General features: G+C 44.6%; 1 protein-coding gene across 2 annotated transcripts in view; it reads left to right on the top strand.

Moving 5' to 3' along the window:
* Positions 1-17328, top strand: part of Tnpo-SR (transportin 3) — a 54416-nt gene that overhangs the window by 11158 nt on the left and 25930 nt on the right. For both annotated transcript variants that reach the window (XM_075871579.1, XM_075871578.1), the window contains exons 7-15: positions 1487-1633; positions 2873-2947; positions 3058-3161; positions 4951-5026; positions 6061-6123; positions 8090-8236; positions 9616-9723; positions 11236-11333; positions 12084-12223. In XM_075871579.1, coding sequence (XP_075727694.1) covers positions 1487-1633; positions 2873-2947; positions 3058-3161; positions 4951-5026; positions 6061-6123; positions 8090-8236; positions 9616-9723; positions 11236-11333; positions 12084-12223 — 958 coding nt within the window. The remainder of the gene's footprint in view (positions 1-1486; positions 1634-2872; positions 2948-3057; positions 3162-4950; positions 5027-6060; positions 6124-8089; positions 8237-9615; positions 9724-11235; positions 11334-12083; positions 12224-17328) is intronic.

The following is a 17328-nucleotide window of genomic DNA, read 5'->3' as shown; positions in this document are numbered from 1 at the left end:
GCAGTTTAATACTTTTAATACTTAATACGTCTGTATATTTTACATTCTTTAACAATCCTTTCTTAGTAATAATAAACTGATTGAAGCTGATTGAGCAGAAGTTTCGTTTAAAAGGTTTCTGTTTACTGAGAGTGTACTGTATGGGGTTTTTTTACGTCCCAAAACACCATATGATTACAAGAGGCGCCGTAGTGGAGGGCTTTGGAAATTTTGACCATCTGGGGTGTTCTTTAACGTGCGCTGACTGATATTACACAGTACACTTGCCTCAACAATTTTCCTTCATGGAAATGCAAACAGCGCGGCCGGGATTCAATCGGTGACCTTCGGCGCAGCAGCCGAGCACCCTAGCCCGGCTAAGGAGAACAGAAATATTTTGTGCAAGCCAATGGCTTTCTAAAGGCGCACAGCTGCTGATGACAATGGGCAGTGATGTCCAGTTTTCGAAAAGCGTCTTCATTGACGCAAATATTCCACTGCATATTCTTCGTGTTAATGTCACCAGCAGTTTGTTGGTGTAATAGTTAGGGCATCAAGAAGATGGGAACTGCTGTCCGGGACAGTAGCAGGCAACGTGGCATGATGAGGTGATGGCATGGAATCAGCTGTCGTAAAACAGAATCATCTGGTGAAAAGTTGAGGGGGGTGGTCGGCTACGGCCAGTTGCTGTGTTGCAGTGCTTGTAAAGTGAGTTGATCATGATAGTAGAGCCTTCGATGCTTCTTGCTGAGTACAGAATGGCAGGTTGGCATAAATCGTCATAACTCGTCTTTCCTATCGTGCTATCGTGCTCTGCCGTAGTATGAAGCGCAGCTGACCACAAGGGTGCAAAGGCACACACTAAAAGCCTTTGTACCCTACCAATGCACCCTATTAGAATCCGCACCCTGTTGTTGCACCCCACAGACTTTTCACCCTCTCAGAACTGCAGATGCCACTTGGCAATTCTAACTGGACTTCTGTGGCATAGAGTTTCCTAAATTGAACAAGAGGGGACTCTGTCGCTGCGATCGTACAGCGACCATGGGAATGGTGGGTAGTACGTGGATTTGCCTAGTCTTCGTGCTTGTGGGCTTCAAAAGCGCTTGTGGCTTTGTTTATTGCTGCGTTTTGGTTTTGTTTCGAATGGAAGGATGAACTGTTGTGAACTTCGTGAGCCGATTTGAAATGGTGAGCCTAAAAGGTTAAGGTAGCGAAGTGCAGCAGGTGTTCACATTTGCGGATTTTCGTTTTGTGACGAAGCAGCACCAAGCCACACGAACCCAAACGGAGCTGAAAGTACAAATATAGACAAATCCGTGTACTACCCTTCATTCCCACGCTTGCTGGAGCACCGTGCATTGCAGCTCCCGTAGACACTAGTGCCAGAGTTCCCTCTAGCGTATTTATAGTAGACTCCATGTTCTGCGGGGCTGTATTTTACGAGTTTGTCTAAATCTCGTATCCTGTGCGTAAACCTGTGTTTGATTGGTTTGTTCCCCCTCAGGACGCGTGCCTGCAGCCCGCGCAGAGTCCCGACGAGCGAGTACGTGCTCGAGTGTTCCGCTGTCTGGGAAGCTGGTTCTCCGTGGGCGGCCTCCGGCTAGACCACCCGACGTTGCATAAGCTTCTTGCCAGCGTGTTTGATGCCCTGGTGAGGATGGAGGGACTACTTTATTTCGTTTTCATTTCCTTCGAGAGGTGACGTCTTCTCGCATTCTTTTTTTTACAAAAGCCGTAAGAGAATGGGACGCTCTATCGCCTGACATTGTGAACATATCGGACAATGATGCGTTTTACCGCTTTTTATTAGTATGACTTACCTTTTTTTTTTTTTTTCAACTGTATACCCCTTGCTGTAATGCTCACAGGTGTGATGCAGTTATGAATTGGATTTACTCGAATCTAGGCCGACCCCCCAAAAGTCCGGAGCTTGGAAAAAAAAATTACCTCAAATGTTGTAAGCCGAACGAAACAGCGTAGACAGCATTCAAAAAAAGAAAAAAATGCATGGTCCTGAAGATGAAACAAAGCAGCTGGTCGAAACAAAGCAGAGGACGTCGACGAAGTGTGGACGAGTAAGCGTAGGACTTCTTCGCAAGTTGAGTAGCTAGAGTTAATGGGCACAGGTTCGCCCTAAATAAACAGTTGTTTTAACTGAAGGTGCTGTATTTGTTGGCTACAATATATATATATATATATATATATATATAAGTGCACCACTTTTCTCAATGAAAAATGGCACATTTTTGAAATCCTCAAATCTAAGCTTATTTTGGAGTTTGGACCTAACTTTGCAGCAACCGAAGTTATTCTTTTTCACACACGCACACACACACACACTGTAACCTCATTATAACAAAGTTGCATCTTATACGAAATAAGCTTGTTATATTTGAAAATTCATTATAAAAGTTTATTCCTAACACTGTATCTATTGCAAGACTATTTTTTATTTACTTCATTACAAGTATGTGGTTATATTCAGGTTCGTGATATTGAGGTCTGAGTGTATATATATTTTAGTGTAATGAATGTAATGAAATTTATTGCAGGGAGAGTGTAGTATAGTGTTATTTGTTCATACCCACCTATCTATTTATTAATTTGTTTCTTAAATTTTATTTTAATACATGCTGGAACAGGGGTTGTTGTATTGGGCACTAGTATTATAGGAGTTAGCGAAATCAATATAGTAAGAGATTTTACAGTATAAAATCAGCTGCAGAACTGAAATGTTGCATACAGTGTACTCATTACAGCACAACCATGCAAGAACAGTGTGTGCAGTTTGGACATATCTCTTTGCTCAACATTGGGAATTGTGATCACATACAAACTTCTCAGACAAAGCCCCCCTGTGTTAAACCTTAGCGTGTATTTTATGTTGCAGAAGAGCCCGAGCACGACTTCGTCCGTGCACGAGACGGCGTCTGACTGCATCTGCAATGCGCTCATGCTGCTCGGGGTAAGCACGCCACCTGTTAAAGCACGAGGCTGTTGGTCGTTTGCAAGTCAGTGTGCAGAGCTCAATCGTCGCTTTTCCTGTTGTTTTTGTAATCTTGTTCACCTCTACAGCAACACTCGTCTCAGACCCAAGTGCTGGCCCAAGTCTTGGTGCAAGGCGTGTACTCCCTCGTCGAGCCTTATCACTTGTCGGTCGCTCACGAAGACCTCGACAGGTATGTGGCTGTGAATTTTTGAACATTCGAGCTGTAAATCGCGCACCTCTTCAATTTTCTTGCGCCGTTGTCCATATGCAAAGGCCCCATGCCCCGCTTGGGAACAGTGGCAGAACTGACATCCATGCTTAACTAAGAACTTGTTGCTGTATTAGTAGGTGAGTGTAACATCTTGATTTTCATGCTAAGAAAAAGATCTTGTGTCTGTCCAGTCCTTTCTCATGTGTTTGTCCTTTTTGGCGCAAAAATCAAGATGCTAATACATTACCCAGAGTCATTGTCACTTTATTTATAGGTGCATTGGAAGCTTGAAAGTCGTATAACACCGGGTGCCCTTTTGGGAGTGGTGAAAGAAATGATGCGTTGACGGTATGAAAACCAGTCCGTGCATCTTTTGCCATGCCAGTAGATTTGAAGAGCTGCAACGGTACAGCTGCCCAGACTAGGTACGGACAGGGTGGTGGCTGTACATTGTAAGAATACCTGAGGAGCTGTAGGTTATGAACAATGCAACGATCCCGGTCACACACCAAGTGTTTCCCAAAGTGCTTCATGTTGGACTTACTGCGCAACTCCGATAAAATTGATGTAAATCACGCCATGCTGCACCAAAATCTGTTTGGACAATGCCTAGTCCCCCACTTATAGGCACATGTCCAGGTTTACCTCTGTACCACCAGTCACCCAGTTATATTTCGCTGGCGAAGCAGTGCCCACGCACGCATTGCGATTCATCAGTGCTCTCCGCAGAGAGTAGCGACGTCCTAGCCAAACGGTGGCGATTCATTGACGGGTAGCTTGTTTTTTTTGTCACGTGGCATATAAATATTGCAAAATTTAATAATAAATTGAAAGCATTAAATACAATTGAACGAGAAGAGGTAGGCTTTTGCATTCGGGTAATGAATGAGAAAGGACATTGAATTTATAGCATTGAGGCGCGTCAGCTTCAGCAAGGGTTGAGCAAAGGGGCGCTTGCTACTCTCTTGTCCCATGAGCCACATAAAAAAAAAATCTCATTTGACGATGCATCAAAGGCATTCAGGTGGCCGAATGTAAATGTAACTTGCTTCCCAAACGTGCTCTCGTAAAGTAAAATCAGGTGCTCAGATCAGAGGTACTCCTAAACCCCAAATTGCCTGCCCGGAAGTGCTTCAGAATGGAATTTTTTGCCGCTCCAGAGTTCTCTGAGAGGAAAACTCCGCTTGCTCTGTAAATCATTTCGAATCGGAAGTGCCCGATAGCATCACTGTGAAAAGGTGACGAGAGCGAAGACGGGATCGTGCTGCCACCTCCACGGTTCAGCAATCTTGATGGAGTGGAATTATTTAGGTGTTTAGGTTTGTTTACTTGCCTGCTTGTTTGTTTAGTTGTGGGGCGGTGTTAATCCCTCTTCGTGCTGTTAGTTATGCGCATTTCAGGTAAAAGACTGAAAGCAACCACTTGTATTCATCTGCCTTTGAGGAGGAAATGTCACTGCTGCCTCAAGTTGTGTCTGACAGTAATTCATCCGGCTTGAGACATTTTATGGGGTGCACAGCACAGCTACAGGCATTCTCGCTCTTGCTATGCCTTGTGAGGCTGCGGTTGGTGCAAACAAATAAAATAAATCGATACTGCTTCCTTGCAGTTTTAGACTACCCGAACTAGAGTGAAGCAATGCCGTAAGCACAGTTTCAAACTCCTGTTCCATATTTTTTTTTACTTCATTCTTTTGCAGAGTGCACGTAATGACATCCGTCTCTTAGTCGCCTGCATTTCTTCTTTGGTTCTCTCTGCTCCCGTATAGATCGGTGAACTACTGCCGCATCTTCACCGAGCTGGCCGAGTCTCTGCTCGATGACATGATCCAACATCCGGGACAGGTGAGCCTGACTTCAACTGTTGAGGCATGCCCTATGAAGAAGCGACAAGTCGGTCAGTTTACTGACACATCCGCAAATGACTGGCACGCAGTTCTGAATGCCAACTCTGCAATGTGCAGCGGAGGCCAAAAGAATAAGGACGGGCCAGCAAAGCTAAGGGGAGAGTGTACACTATGTATTCAGTGTTTGAGCGAGAGGTAATGTAGGCTGCAGTGCATGTTAATTAAGGCGATAGCAATGAAGAGCTCGTTTCAGAGAAATTCCTTTGTTGGCATCAGCATCTTCATTTGTGAGTGGAAAATCAGCGTCGCCTGCGAGTGGAAATTCGAGGTAGATGCAAATGATGACTTGAAAAAAAAGGTATGAATCTGCGACACCTTGCTCTATGGAGTGATGCATTTTGGTGCTCGGCCAGCACGCGTACATCCTCCTGCATACTAATAGTGAGGTATTTATACACACGATTTGGCTTTGGGGTTACGCATGTTTTCAGAGGCTCTTCTGTGGGTTGGCACAACGAGAGGGTGCTAAGAGGCCACTGCTGCGATTTGAAGCGGCCTTGCCCCCCCCCCGTGGCTGTGCTTCGTCGTGCTGCATGTACGGATGTTGGACCCGGATGGCGTCTGCACCTTGTCTTTTTTTGCAGAACATTTTAGGTGTCAACCAAAAGGGAACGTGGCATGAACGCCGTCCGATATCGCTACTACGTTCTTTTCTTGAAAGCGAAGCTCGAGCGTCGTGTATGCCAGGCATTGTAGGCATACTTTCTTGGTAATGTAGCATTGTAACAGTAGCTCTCAGAGATGACTACAGTTTCATTTTGCTGGAGAAATCTGAAACTGACGGCTATAATGCCGAGGAGCAAAAGGCCTCCTAGTTGCACCGGTTTTTGTTTTGTTAGATGACTATTCTTCTTGCTAAAGAAATGTCTCCTTGGATTGTAAATATTCCTATTGGTTGGCGAACGAGACATGCACCGTTAGTGACATTTTGCTACGACGGTCCTGTTACAATGTGATACTTGACCTTCCCAGGGCCTGGGGGATCCACGTTGCTTGGACTTGTTGTTGACCTGCGTTGGACACTACGACTATGAAGTGAGTGGCTGGTCAGAAGAGCACCAAGTTGCGGTACTTGTACCAGACCGGTACAGCATTGTGGTGGTGGTAGTAGCTGTAGTAGTAGTGGTACTAGACCAGTACAGAGTAATAGTGTGGTAGTAGTTGTAGTAACAGTGGTGGGAGTTGTGGTAACAGTAAATGGGGGGTAGTGAAGTTTTATTTCACAGAATTTTCAGAAAATGTAAAGATTTACAATAAAAGCTGTCACAGTCTACAGTTTCACTAGGCTGTAGGCCTGTTACCTTGGACGAGTGTTGTGGTAATAGGACTTGCAATCTTCTCGAATTCAAACAAATGAGTAAGGTAAAGTCTGGAATTGTTTGAAGCAAGTACTGAAAAACAATGCAAAGCCAAGTTAGTTTGCTTTGGTGTAACAATAAATTTTAGTATTTTCGCTGGAAGCAGAAGCTTTGAAGCTTTAACAGCTGTTGAGACTCGAGCAGTGTGTGCTTTGATGGGTTGCCCGATTTTATTTGCGGAAGATGTGCATGGCACTACCATGGTTTATGCTTTTCTCCATGTATGGCAGCGATCTTTGAGAATAAAGTAGCCTCTCGCGTTGGCGGCGGCACTGCTTTGGTAACACCTTCTAGATTGTATGTTACATGTTCGGGTCATCAGTACATATATTGTGTAAGGACAGGTTTTGGCAAGAAACACCCTTTCATAGACTGTCGTCAGTCGTAGCGCAGAGACGTTCCCGTGCCACCTAACTTGTAGTGTCACATTTCGCGGCAACGCGGATCTCGTTATGTTGGCAGGACTTTGACTTGAACGCTTACTTATATCAGGGCCAACATTACCTTTCATGGCTAGAGTTGTAGCTACGTAATGCGGCCATCTAGGGAAATTGTGTGTATCAGCTGTTACTCTAAAAGTTTGGGTGTCGCATTTAAATTTGTGAACACTGTACACCAGCAGATTTTGGGCTTGTGGTTCTAAGGTTTTAGGATGGTTGTGATCTTGTTTGACAGAGGGGAGGGGCTATTTGTCATGCTTGGTTAGAAAATATATTCTATGGACTGTTAATTATTTAGATAAGAATGCTGCCAATCTTGTCAGAGATTGTGTGTAGCAGGGAAGGCACAGAAAATTTCTATTTGTTATAAAAAGTTACCGTAATTACTCGAATCTAATGCACACCTTTTTTTCCGGTTAAGCGAGTTCATAAATCACATGCGCGTTAGAATCGAGTGCGAAAAAAAATGAATACGGTCATTCTATTGCCATCAGCATTTCCAAAATGGCTGCCCCCTACGTGCGTCGGCATGGCGCGTCAGCCATTTTTGCCTATGTGTTTCCCATGTGCGGCACTTCGTATGTGTGCTGAGGAGTTCGTCATTTTGTAGTGCATTAGCATCGACGGCATGGAAGGGCCGACTCCAAAAACGCGAGTGCACCACGATGCCGCTTTTAAAAGAAAAGTCATTGCGTGTGCAGAAACGGACGGAAATTGGGCCACATGGCGGTCGTTCGGAGTTCCAGAAACGTGTGTGCGGGACTGGCGAAAACAAAAGCAGAAGATTGTCGACAGCAAAGCTTCACGCAAAGGCTTCAGTGAACCACAGCAGGGTCGGTTTCCGCAAATTAAAGAGCTGCTCGGCGAGTATGGGCTTGAGCAGCGAGCGGCACAGCGGCCCGTGACGACAGAACTGCTCCAAGTGCGGGCTATGCATTTAGCCTCAGAAAAAGGTCTAATGCGGAGCCAGTTTAAAGCGAGCAGGTGCTGACTAACTAACTTAATGAAGACGAAAGGCTTTCCCTCCAAAGGGGAACAGGCATATGCGAAAAGTTTTGCGGAGGAGTACGATGAAAAGCTTCACAGTTTCCAGAGGTTTGTCCTAAACTTGCGGCACAACAACGGCTACCTGCATGATGAATGATGATGAAAAAGATGAATTGTCTCAAGGGTGCCGACCGCTCACATTTCGTCAAAACGTAGGTGGCGGAAATCACCTTCAACCTGTGGTACCGGCTCTCGGAGGCCCTCTACAAGGAGAGCAACGACAACCTCAACACCTTTTTCGGCCGGTACATCCAGATGCTCCTGGTTGCCCTCTGCCGACACTGCCAGCTGGATCCGGACAAGGTGGGCGTAGTCACCAGCATTTTACCCTCGCCTCTAAAGCGTACAGTGTGTGAATCCGCTTGTGTGAATTGTAAATTTTAGGTTCGAAGTGATCTTGAGGCGAACAGTGATTTTGTTGGAATGATTTTGAATCATTCGAATAGTATATAGTATCACATACTAAATAAAAATGTGAGCATATTTGTCATGGCTGAACTAACCTGCATATTATTTTTTTTTTAATTGAAACAAGACATTACACGAATGTCATTGTTTTTGGTTCAGAGAAAGTAGAAAAGCTTTGAATACTAGTAGCAGGATTTAGCTCTCGGTTGAATGCAAATGATAACATATGAAATTTGTTACATTTTGAAATTTACTATACGTAGTACGAGCCAGTATAACAAGCCTTTAAGCTTATAAAGGAATCGATGCGAGGGTAATTCGGGGCTTGGTCATTAACCTTAAAGGGTGGCTTTGCGTCAGGGTGGATTTGCTTTATAAAGGTGTATTCATGGGATAACATTTCTCCACTGCAGTGGAACTACGGTTACAGGGAGGTTACGTACGGTCTAATATACCCGTATTCGTAATATACACAATTTAGAATATGCAATTTCTAATAATTTATATACAAAATACATTATTTGTTCCAATATTTCAAGTGTTTCAATACTTTCACAGGCCTTGTGTAGAATCATTGCATACTGCCAGTACGATGTGAACTTGCGACAAATTCGGCTGGTCGTTTCGAGAGTACTCTGACCACATTAGGAAGGAGTGAATTCAACGGTTTTAAAGCTCTGTAACGAGAGCAAGCAGGTTTATGAGTCACGTTCCGCCTTCCTTATGATGCATTGGCTCTCTTAATTTGGTAGTAACGCTTAGTTGCTAGTTGCTCTTTTACATCAGTTTAGCAGAGCCTATGCAACACTCCGAAACGAGTTTTCCGAGTGTACCACTCTAAATTCGTGAGCATCCCCTTCAAATTACTGAATACCCATAGGTTTCCTTCTGAACTGAAATACCTTTTGTTAGATTCATCTGACTGTGGTTTTTGACTTCTTTATTTCTTCCTTCGTCTCCATAGTTTTCTGTTTTTTATCATTTTTCTATACCTTACAATTTTGCTTACTTTACTTTTGTTGATTTGTTTGTGTATTATCATCTTGTCTTCTGCAATACTGTTTATTATTTTGAAGGTGTCTGCCGCGCTACGCTTTTTTCTCTTATTGATGAAACCACATTTCTTTAAGTGTTAATAACTTTTTGATAATGCCCTTTGTAGGTTTGTTTGATGATTTTGTTGCTTGGTTTATGCAGTGCAAAAGCATTTGAGGAACGCTGAGTGAGGTCTTAAATCGTGCAACGAGCGTGTATTGATGGTGATTTTGACGCAGGAAGGGGTGCCCTCGGATAAGGACGACTTTGGCGACTTCCGGAACCGCGTTGCAGAACTCATCAAGGATGTGGTCTACCTCGTCGGATCTGCCAACTGCTTTCGCCAGGTGGGCTGTTCGTCTGGTGTTCTCGTAAGCAGAAAATCAGAAGTCAGAAATCGAGTGAACTTTCGGTGTTCTTGGTTGAAAAGTGAATGCTGTAGAAAGGATTCTGTTTGGTATGTTATCTCCGCACCAGCCCTCAGCATGAAGAAAAAAAAAAAAAAACAAAAACAAGAGGTGAAATTCTGATTTACTTTTTGCCTGTTTGTGCATTGTAAAGTGTTGTAGTGTTGTGCATTTTCACGTGTGATTCGCGATTGATACGCTCCGAAAGCGAAAGGGAGCCTTAATAACCTCTTATTTGTCGAGCCCCGCCGCAGTGGTCTAGTGGCTAAGGTACTCGACTGCTGACCTGCAGGTCACGGGATCGAATTCCGGCTGCGGTGCCTGCATTTCCGATGGAGGCGGAAATGTTGTAGGCCCGTGTTCTCAGATTTGGGTGCACGTTAAAGAACCCCAGGTGGTCAAAATTTCCGGAGCCCTCCGCTACGGCGTTTCTCATATCATATGGTGGTTTTGGGACGTTAAACCCCACATATCATAATTCACATTTTAGGTTTCACACTGTTGAACTTGATAAGTTATTTATGTACCATTGTAGATTTGAACCACCGCAATAGCTACTTGGCTATGACCTTCATTGGGTGTTTGTAAACACAATGGTTTCATTTGTGCTACCTTGATTGATGAGAACTGACAGGCGATAATGCCAAGGAAAGTATAGGGGATGTTATTTCTGGGAACTTTGATATGAATGTGAACAAAGTGAAATTGATGAAACGAAAGTGGCAGGTCTGCGAGTTCTCCTTAATATTGTGTCTAACAAGGAAAAGTGAGTCCTTAAAATTTTTTCTTTCCTTCCTTGAGATGTCCAGCCGCGCAATGTGATTTGACTTGTTGGGAGGCAGCGGCGGGAGTGCGGCCGGCGTAACACTGCGGCAGGTCGGCGGAGAGGCTGAACAACAGGAGGACGCGTAGAGTGACAAGCACGTAGATTGAACTTCGATGAGGCTGACAGGAGGCTCTTCTCTCTCGATTAAGGCATACGGTTTCGTGAAGGGGAAAGATGGGTGATTGGTCGGTGGGAGACAGGCCCCATGACCAGCATGATCACTCCAGGGTCGCTAAGGAAATTGGCATAGGCTAAGGAAATGGGCACGCAGCAATAATCATTTCTCTAGCGTACTTTCCTCCCGTTACCACCACGGTTCTGGTAGTTCGCGGTCACAAACGGTGCGCGCTTGTCAGTGTGACATAGCATTCTTCACAAAAAGTGCCCAGCGCTGGGTTTTCAAAAAAAGAAACTCGAGTAAGTCACATGATGATTATTGGAGAACTACTCCCGAAATACACCATTATTTCTTAGAGTAGCTTCATCTAGCGGCATGTAAAGAAATGTTACCGCACTGATGGGTTTACACGACACCAGGGGCCGCATGACACATGATCCGTTGTAGCTGTGGCTGTTCAAAAGAGGGTTGTCTTCTTTTCGTTTCCATTTTTTTTTCTTGCGAGCAGATGTTTGAGAACCTGAAGAACCAGGGCGCCTCGGCCACATGGGATGTCACCGAGGCCACCCTGTTTGCCATGGCTGCTGTGGCGAAAAACATTGTGCCGTGAGTACAGTTCTTTGCGATTTACGATGCTTCATCGAGCATCGCTTTTTTTGTTTGAATTGAAGTTGAATCAAAAGGGTTTCTGAAATTTAATAACTTCATGTTGAGTTCTTATACACTCGAACTCATTACAACGAACCCAGGTATAACAAAATGTCGCTTGAAACTAAATAAACAATAGTCATGCAATAAATATGTTAAGAATAGACCTATATAACTAACTTTCTAATGCAAAAAACTTGATTTTGTATAAGATGCAACTTTATAATGGTGAGGTGTGAGTGTAGTAGCACGGAGATAGTTAGAAGCAATAAAATACGCTTTAAAATCCACATAACAAAGGTGTTTAACGTGCTTTTGAACACAAAGAAAAAAAATTGAAAGCATCTATTACATCGGGAAAATAGGGAAATTGAAATATTTTGATTATGCATACCCGACATGCTATTTTTCTTTCATATCTCATTGTGCAAGGCTTCCTTTTATCATTTTCCTTTTTCCATTCTTCAAGTAGTTGAAACTTGACTTGCTTGTGAGCACAGCGCTTCTGTTGCTATTGGGGCAATGGCAATAGTCATATCTGCACGGTTGGGGGTTAGGTTATGACAAGTATGCCAATGTTTCTTTATAATAATGCAGTATATGTTCTGTGCGAACTTGATTTGAAATTATTCAACCAAAATCACCATGTCTGTCCTGAACCTGAACTTCACCACGTGCGCAAGTCAATTTTCATTTGCTGCTTTGCAGGGAGGAGAACGACACAGTCCCCGAGGTGGTGGAAGCCATCTTGAAGCTGCCCGCGGAGTCGCACACGGCAGTGCGACACACCAGCATCCAGCTCCTGGGTGAACTGTGCGAGTGGATCGACAAGCACCCGCAGTACCTCGGTTCGTGGCTGGTTTTCTGCCTCTCTTAAGGGGGCAGACTGCTCTTAGACATTTTTTCTTTATTTCTTCAGTGATCTTGATCAAACTGCACAGAATTATGCAGTTTTTTCTGCTGATTTCAAATGTTTAATTAGTTTTTCTGTAACTCATCTTATCCCTAAGATTACTTAAGTTCACCCCCTATTGTTTAAGGCCGCCATAGAAAAAAAAGGGCTTAATTAAAAGTGATATTAAAAATATCCTAACATAGACTAATGACTATAGATTGAAATAATGCTAGAGTTTTTTTGTTTTTAAGCCTTTCTTATCATTTTACAGCAAAATGAACTATCCGTTTTCAAAAGCAGTTGAAACTGTGTTAAAATTTTGATAAGTAATTAATTAAAAAGGCTTGTTCTCTAAATTCTGATCCCATACTTGCACCCTACACACATACAGGTTTCCATTGCAAAAAGAATTATCGTTGTACCTGCCCTAGCAGCAGAGATATTGAGGCCTCAAAATTAAACAGTTGTAAATTTACTTTTTTGAGAAAAATGGAAAAACTGAAAACACACAGCTTCTTCAAAAAGCAACAATCATGGTGTGCATGTTTTGCAATCCTCATAAAAGTGTTCATAAATTTGTAGCAGAGCTTCTAACACAGGTGCCAGCAAATTATAAAGAGGCCTTGAAGTTGGTTCCCCATTTTTTTGCAGGTTTTTCATGCTAACAGCACCAAGAATCTCGACAGTTAGAATGACATTACAAAAAAATTACCACTTCCTGGTGTGTAAAAATTTGCAGAGAGATAGCAAAATACTTGCAGATACCAAATAAGTCAGTTTTAAAAAATGATTTTTTTGTCACTTTTTGGTCCCAAAGAGCAGTCTGCCCCCTTAAGGGGGGACGCGGCACTTCGGGACCGAAAATCAGCCAAAAGATCGAGTTTTCGCGGACCTTCTTTTCGCGTTCCCGACATCATTGCGCACCTATTTACAAAATTTCATAGCCGAATACCATCAACTTTTATCGTTATTCAACTTTAAAAAACCGAAAACGGGCGTCCTGCCCTTTAAATTGAGGGCGAATAGCGCAGGTTTCGGCTCTACGATACGCGGGAACTACGCGCTCGATCGGTGCCATTTTGGTCTTGTTTGAAAGAACGCGTTTTCAGCTGTTTTTTTTTATTCAGTAAGCAACATTGAGCGTTTCCTCGGCTCGAAAAACGGGGCCTCAAAGACGAAGAGCCGCGCTCACTGCCATTGGCTAAACGGCGCACGTGACTGAAATGGCGCTTTCCGGTTGGCTGGAAGCTCGCGGCTTGCGCCTGCATACGCGACCTGACGCCATTTTGAAAGGGTTACCGCTGTGACGCCTCGAAATCGGCAGAGCACTCTGAAGCTTCTGATCGTATCGCCATGCCTGGAAACGCAAAAAAGTATCGGACCGTGCACGCATTTAGTCGCAGGAAACGCAAAGGTCGTGGGAGAAAGTTTACGAAGTCATCAGAGCCCTTGGTTGACTCCGACGAACGATGTGTCGACGCTCCGCGGCCGTTCAGCGATGGTGCGACCGAGCGCGTTGCCTCCGACGATGATGACGGTGAAGCGAACTCCGGACGACTACGAATCGACGCCAAGGTGGTGACAAACGCCGAAGTTGAAGAAAATCGTGCCCGGGAGAAAGCGACGCTCGACCGGCTTTCATCGGCGCCAGCAACTGCACGGAAAATTGACTTTTTCACCGCGAGTTGTAGCGAGGCAACCGCACAGGACTCGGACCACGCTGCTCCTTATCTGCTTATGCATCTAGATATCCTAAACGCGATAATGTGTGCCTTGTGTTGCAAAGCCTGCCACGGACCGGCTACGATCGTCAGAGGGGATCGGGACTACGGACTTGCCGTGAAAGTGCTAGTGCAGTGTGAAAGGTGCGGCGAGATCGCGAATGAATGGAATTCGCCCCGCGCGAATGGCACGAAAACGTGCAATCCGTTTGAAGTAAATCTTCTCGCTTCGAGGGCGATGGTGGCTACCGGCAACGGCCAAACGAAAATGAACGATATTTTCGCAACAATGGGCATCTCACACCACGGTATGCACCACAAGACGTTTCAGCGGCATTTGAAGAACACGCTGGCACCCGCTGCAACGCGAGCGGCTGAGTCCGCTATGAGCGAATGTGCGGAAAAGGTTAGAACAATTTATGATGACTTGTGCTTCGGCCACCGGGGCAATATTGCCGTTAGCTACGACGGCACGTGGAAGACGCGAGGCCATTCTTCCCACATCGGCGTGGGCACAGTTGTCGAATTATTTAGTGGCTACGTGTTGGACTACGTCGTTCTTTCCAACTTTTGCCTAGGCTGCGAGGTGGGCCCAAAGCCTAGTAGTGAGGGCTATCAAGAATGGAAGGCTAACCACAAATGCCAAAAAAATACGAACAGCAAAGCGGGGCAAATGGAAGTGGAGGCGGCTCTAATTCTATTTCAGAGGTCGCTTGAACGCCATGGCCTGCGCTACACAACTATGCTGTCTGATGGAGACTCTAGGACATTTTGCGCCATACAAGACGCCAAGGTGTATGGTTACATTGACGTGCAGAAGGAAGACTGTATTAATCATGTACAGAAACGGATGGGCACTGCATTGAGAAACCTGGTGCAGAAACAAAAGTGCGATGGGAAAAGAGGCCTTGGTGGGAAAGGCAGGCTCACAGGTGAGCTGATCACCAGGCTGAGCACATATTATGGCCGGGCTCTGAAATCGCATGAAGGTGACGTGGGCGAGATGCAAAAGGCTGTGATGGCCACATACCGCCACGTCACCTCCACTGATGAATGCTCGGACCACAGTCTGTGCCCAGCTGGTGAAACTTCATGGTGTCGGCACAATGCCGCAAAAGCAAAGGGTGAGCCCGACCCCAGGCATGCCTACAATCTACCGAAAGACGTGGCAGAGGCATTACTACCGGTTTATACCCGGCTTTCGGAAAGAGCCCTGCTTCAGAGGTGCGAATGCGGCAAAACGCAGAACTCCAACGAGAGCCTACATTCGGTAATCTGGAGTTTGGCCCCCAAGGAGCACCATGCGTCCCTGTTCGCTGTTGAAGCAGCTGTTGCAGAAGCAGTGCTGCGCTTCAACACGGGCAATTTGAATTCTGCAACGGCAATCTTAGGTGAAATGGACATGAATGCGACAAGTACTGGTGCCAGGAGAGCGAGAGAAAAAGACCACCGTCGCAGCATTGTCTCCAACAAGAAAAGAACAGCCTCATTGGAACTCCGGAAGCTAGTGAAGAGGAGGCATGAGCACAGAATGCATTCAGACTATGCTTCTGGTGCGTTTTGAGGTTGTCTTGTTGCATCTTCTGCAATAAAAATGTGTGCCCACGTTTTTTCTCGATTTCTCAAAACGACAATTTTCATGTGCTTCCCATTATGCCGGAGCAATATCTCTTGTTCTATCTGGGTTATCATTACGATTTCTTTTTTGTTTCGAAGATAAATGCAGGGGATGTGTCGTAAAGTAAGTTTTATTGTAATAATTTTTGGAGAAAATTCTCTAAATGGATCTTTTGTTTCAAGTGTAGATGGGGAAATTTTTCATGTCATATTCAACATCCCACAACTTTGCTTCGAAATAGCCCAGAACAATGATTTATACTTTATTGCACACTGTGAACATACCGAATTGGTTCTATAGGTTGCACATCAATATCCAAGTTACAGTTAATTAGCTAATTAGGCCTTAATTGAAAAAGTCGCAGTTCATTATATCTTTAAAACTAATTGTCACAGCAAAAAAAGAATTAGATTTTTGAAATCAGCAGTAAAATCTACATAGGCTCTCCAAATTTGACTGAGGTACTCGCAAAAATAAAAGAGTTTTTGGAAGGTGTAGCATCCCTCCTTAAGGGATATTTGGGAAGCCTAGCAGCAGTCTGCTTTTCTGCAAGAGTGGCAGTGTACGTGCTATATTTGACGGTATTTTTAGCTGCCAAGCGTTGCAGGCAGTCTGTTAACAGTCTTAAACCATGACACAGTCTGCCAACAATTTTGAGTTTTCAGCGAAAACTAGAAGTAGATAGTCTAGTATGCCTATACAGACATGAAAAATAAGCCTTAAAATAATGTTTCAGCACAAAAGAAGCCTTTAAGGTATCCTTCCGTAAGCGCCCCCCCCCCCCCCCTCACCGTCGGCGACTGCCATTTTTCTGTGGCACGTGACGTTACGTGCTGAATGAATAGCGTCGTCTTCTACGCCAGTGCCAGCCGCTGCGAATTGCTCAGTTCTCAATGCCGAACTCAAGCAAGCTCTAATCGCTCCATTCTACGTGCAGCTGACAACAAAACAAATTGTTGGCCAGAATACAGGCGCTCGCAAAGCAAGTGGCTCATTACATCACGGCTCATGAGTGCGCCACTGTTGCCAGACTCATGTTCGTGAAACTGCTCATTATAAATCAAGTTCTCAACGAAATGCGCTGAAATTTCGGCCGCTTGTTTGCGAACACCCAAGGATTGACCCGCATAACACAGATTAGGAGCAGAAGTCAGGTGTGATGGCCCCTTTCAGCATGCTGTGAACGTGGCTTTGTTGCTTAGCGATTAAAGTGTTGCCCCGATGAGCTTGAGAAAACTGGCTGGATTCCTAGCAGTGGCAGCCACATTTTTATTGTGGCATAATTAAAGAACAGCCACATACTTCGGCTTAAATGCTCATTGATTAAGGAATCCCAGATGGTCAAAGTAAACCCGAAGTTCCCTTTTACTTGTGCCTCGTAGTCACCATGTGGTTATGGGCCATGAAGCCCCAGAATTAAGGTTTTGGTTGGCCTAAAACACTATTAACTGGGGCTGTTAGTATAGGATAGGGCAGATTTACCTGATGAGATAAAAAGAGCTGATGCACAGAACAAGAACAGTGCTCGTTAGGTGCATCGGTGTTCTTTCCTTGTTCTCTGTTGAATGCACACTACCGAGCACCTGAGATTACGAACGGACTATATCAGCAGTGAATTTTGTGAAGTAGGAATGCATTCATTGTACTATAGACCCTTTCACTGTTTACAAACACAGGCCCTTGATGACATTCAGTTTTGTCCACTGATGTGCCTTAGTA

The sequence above is a fragment of the Rhipicephalus microplus genome, chromosome 8 (genome assembly GCF_043290135.1).
Source record: "Rhipicephalus microplus isolate Deutch F79 chromosome 8, USDA_Rmic, whole genome shotgun sequence".
Classification (NCBI taxonomy): domain Eukaryota; kingdom Metazoa; phylum Arthropoda; class Arachnida; order Ixodida; family Ixodidae; genus Rhipicephalus; species Rhipicephalus microplus.
Note: the sequence above shows the minus strand (reverse complement) of the source record. Positions and strands in the feature narration are given on the sequence as shown.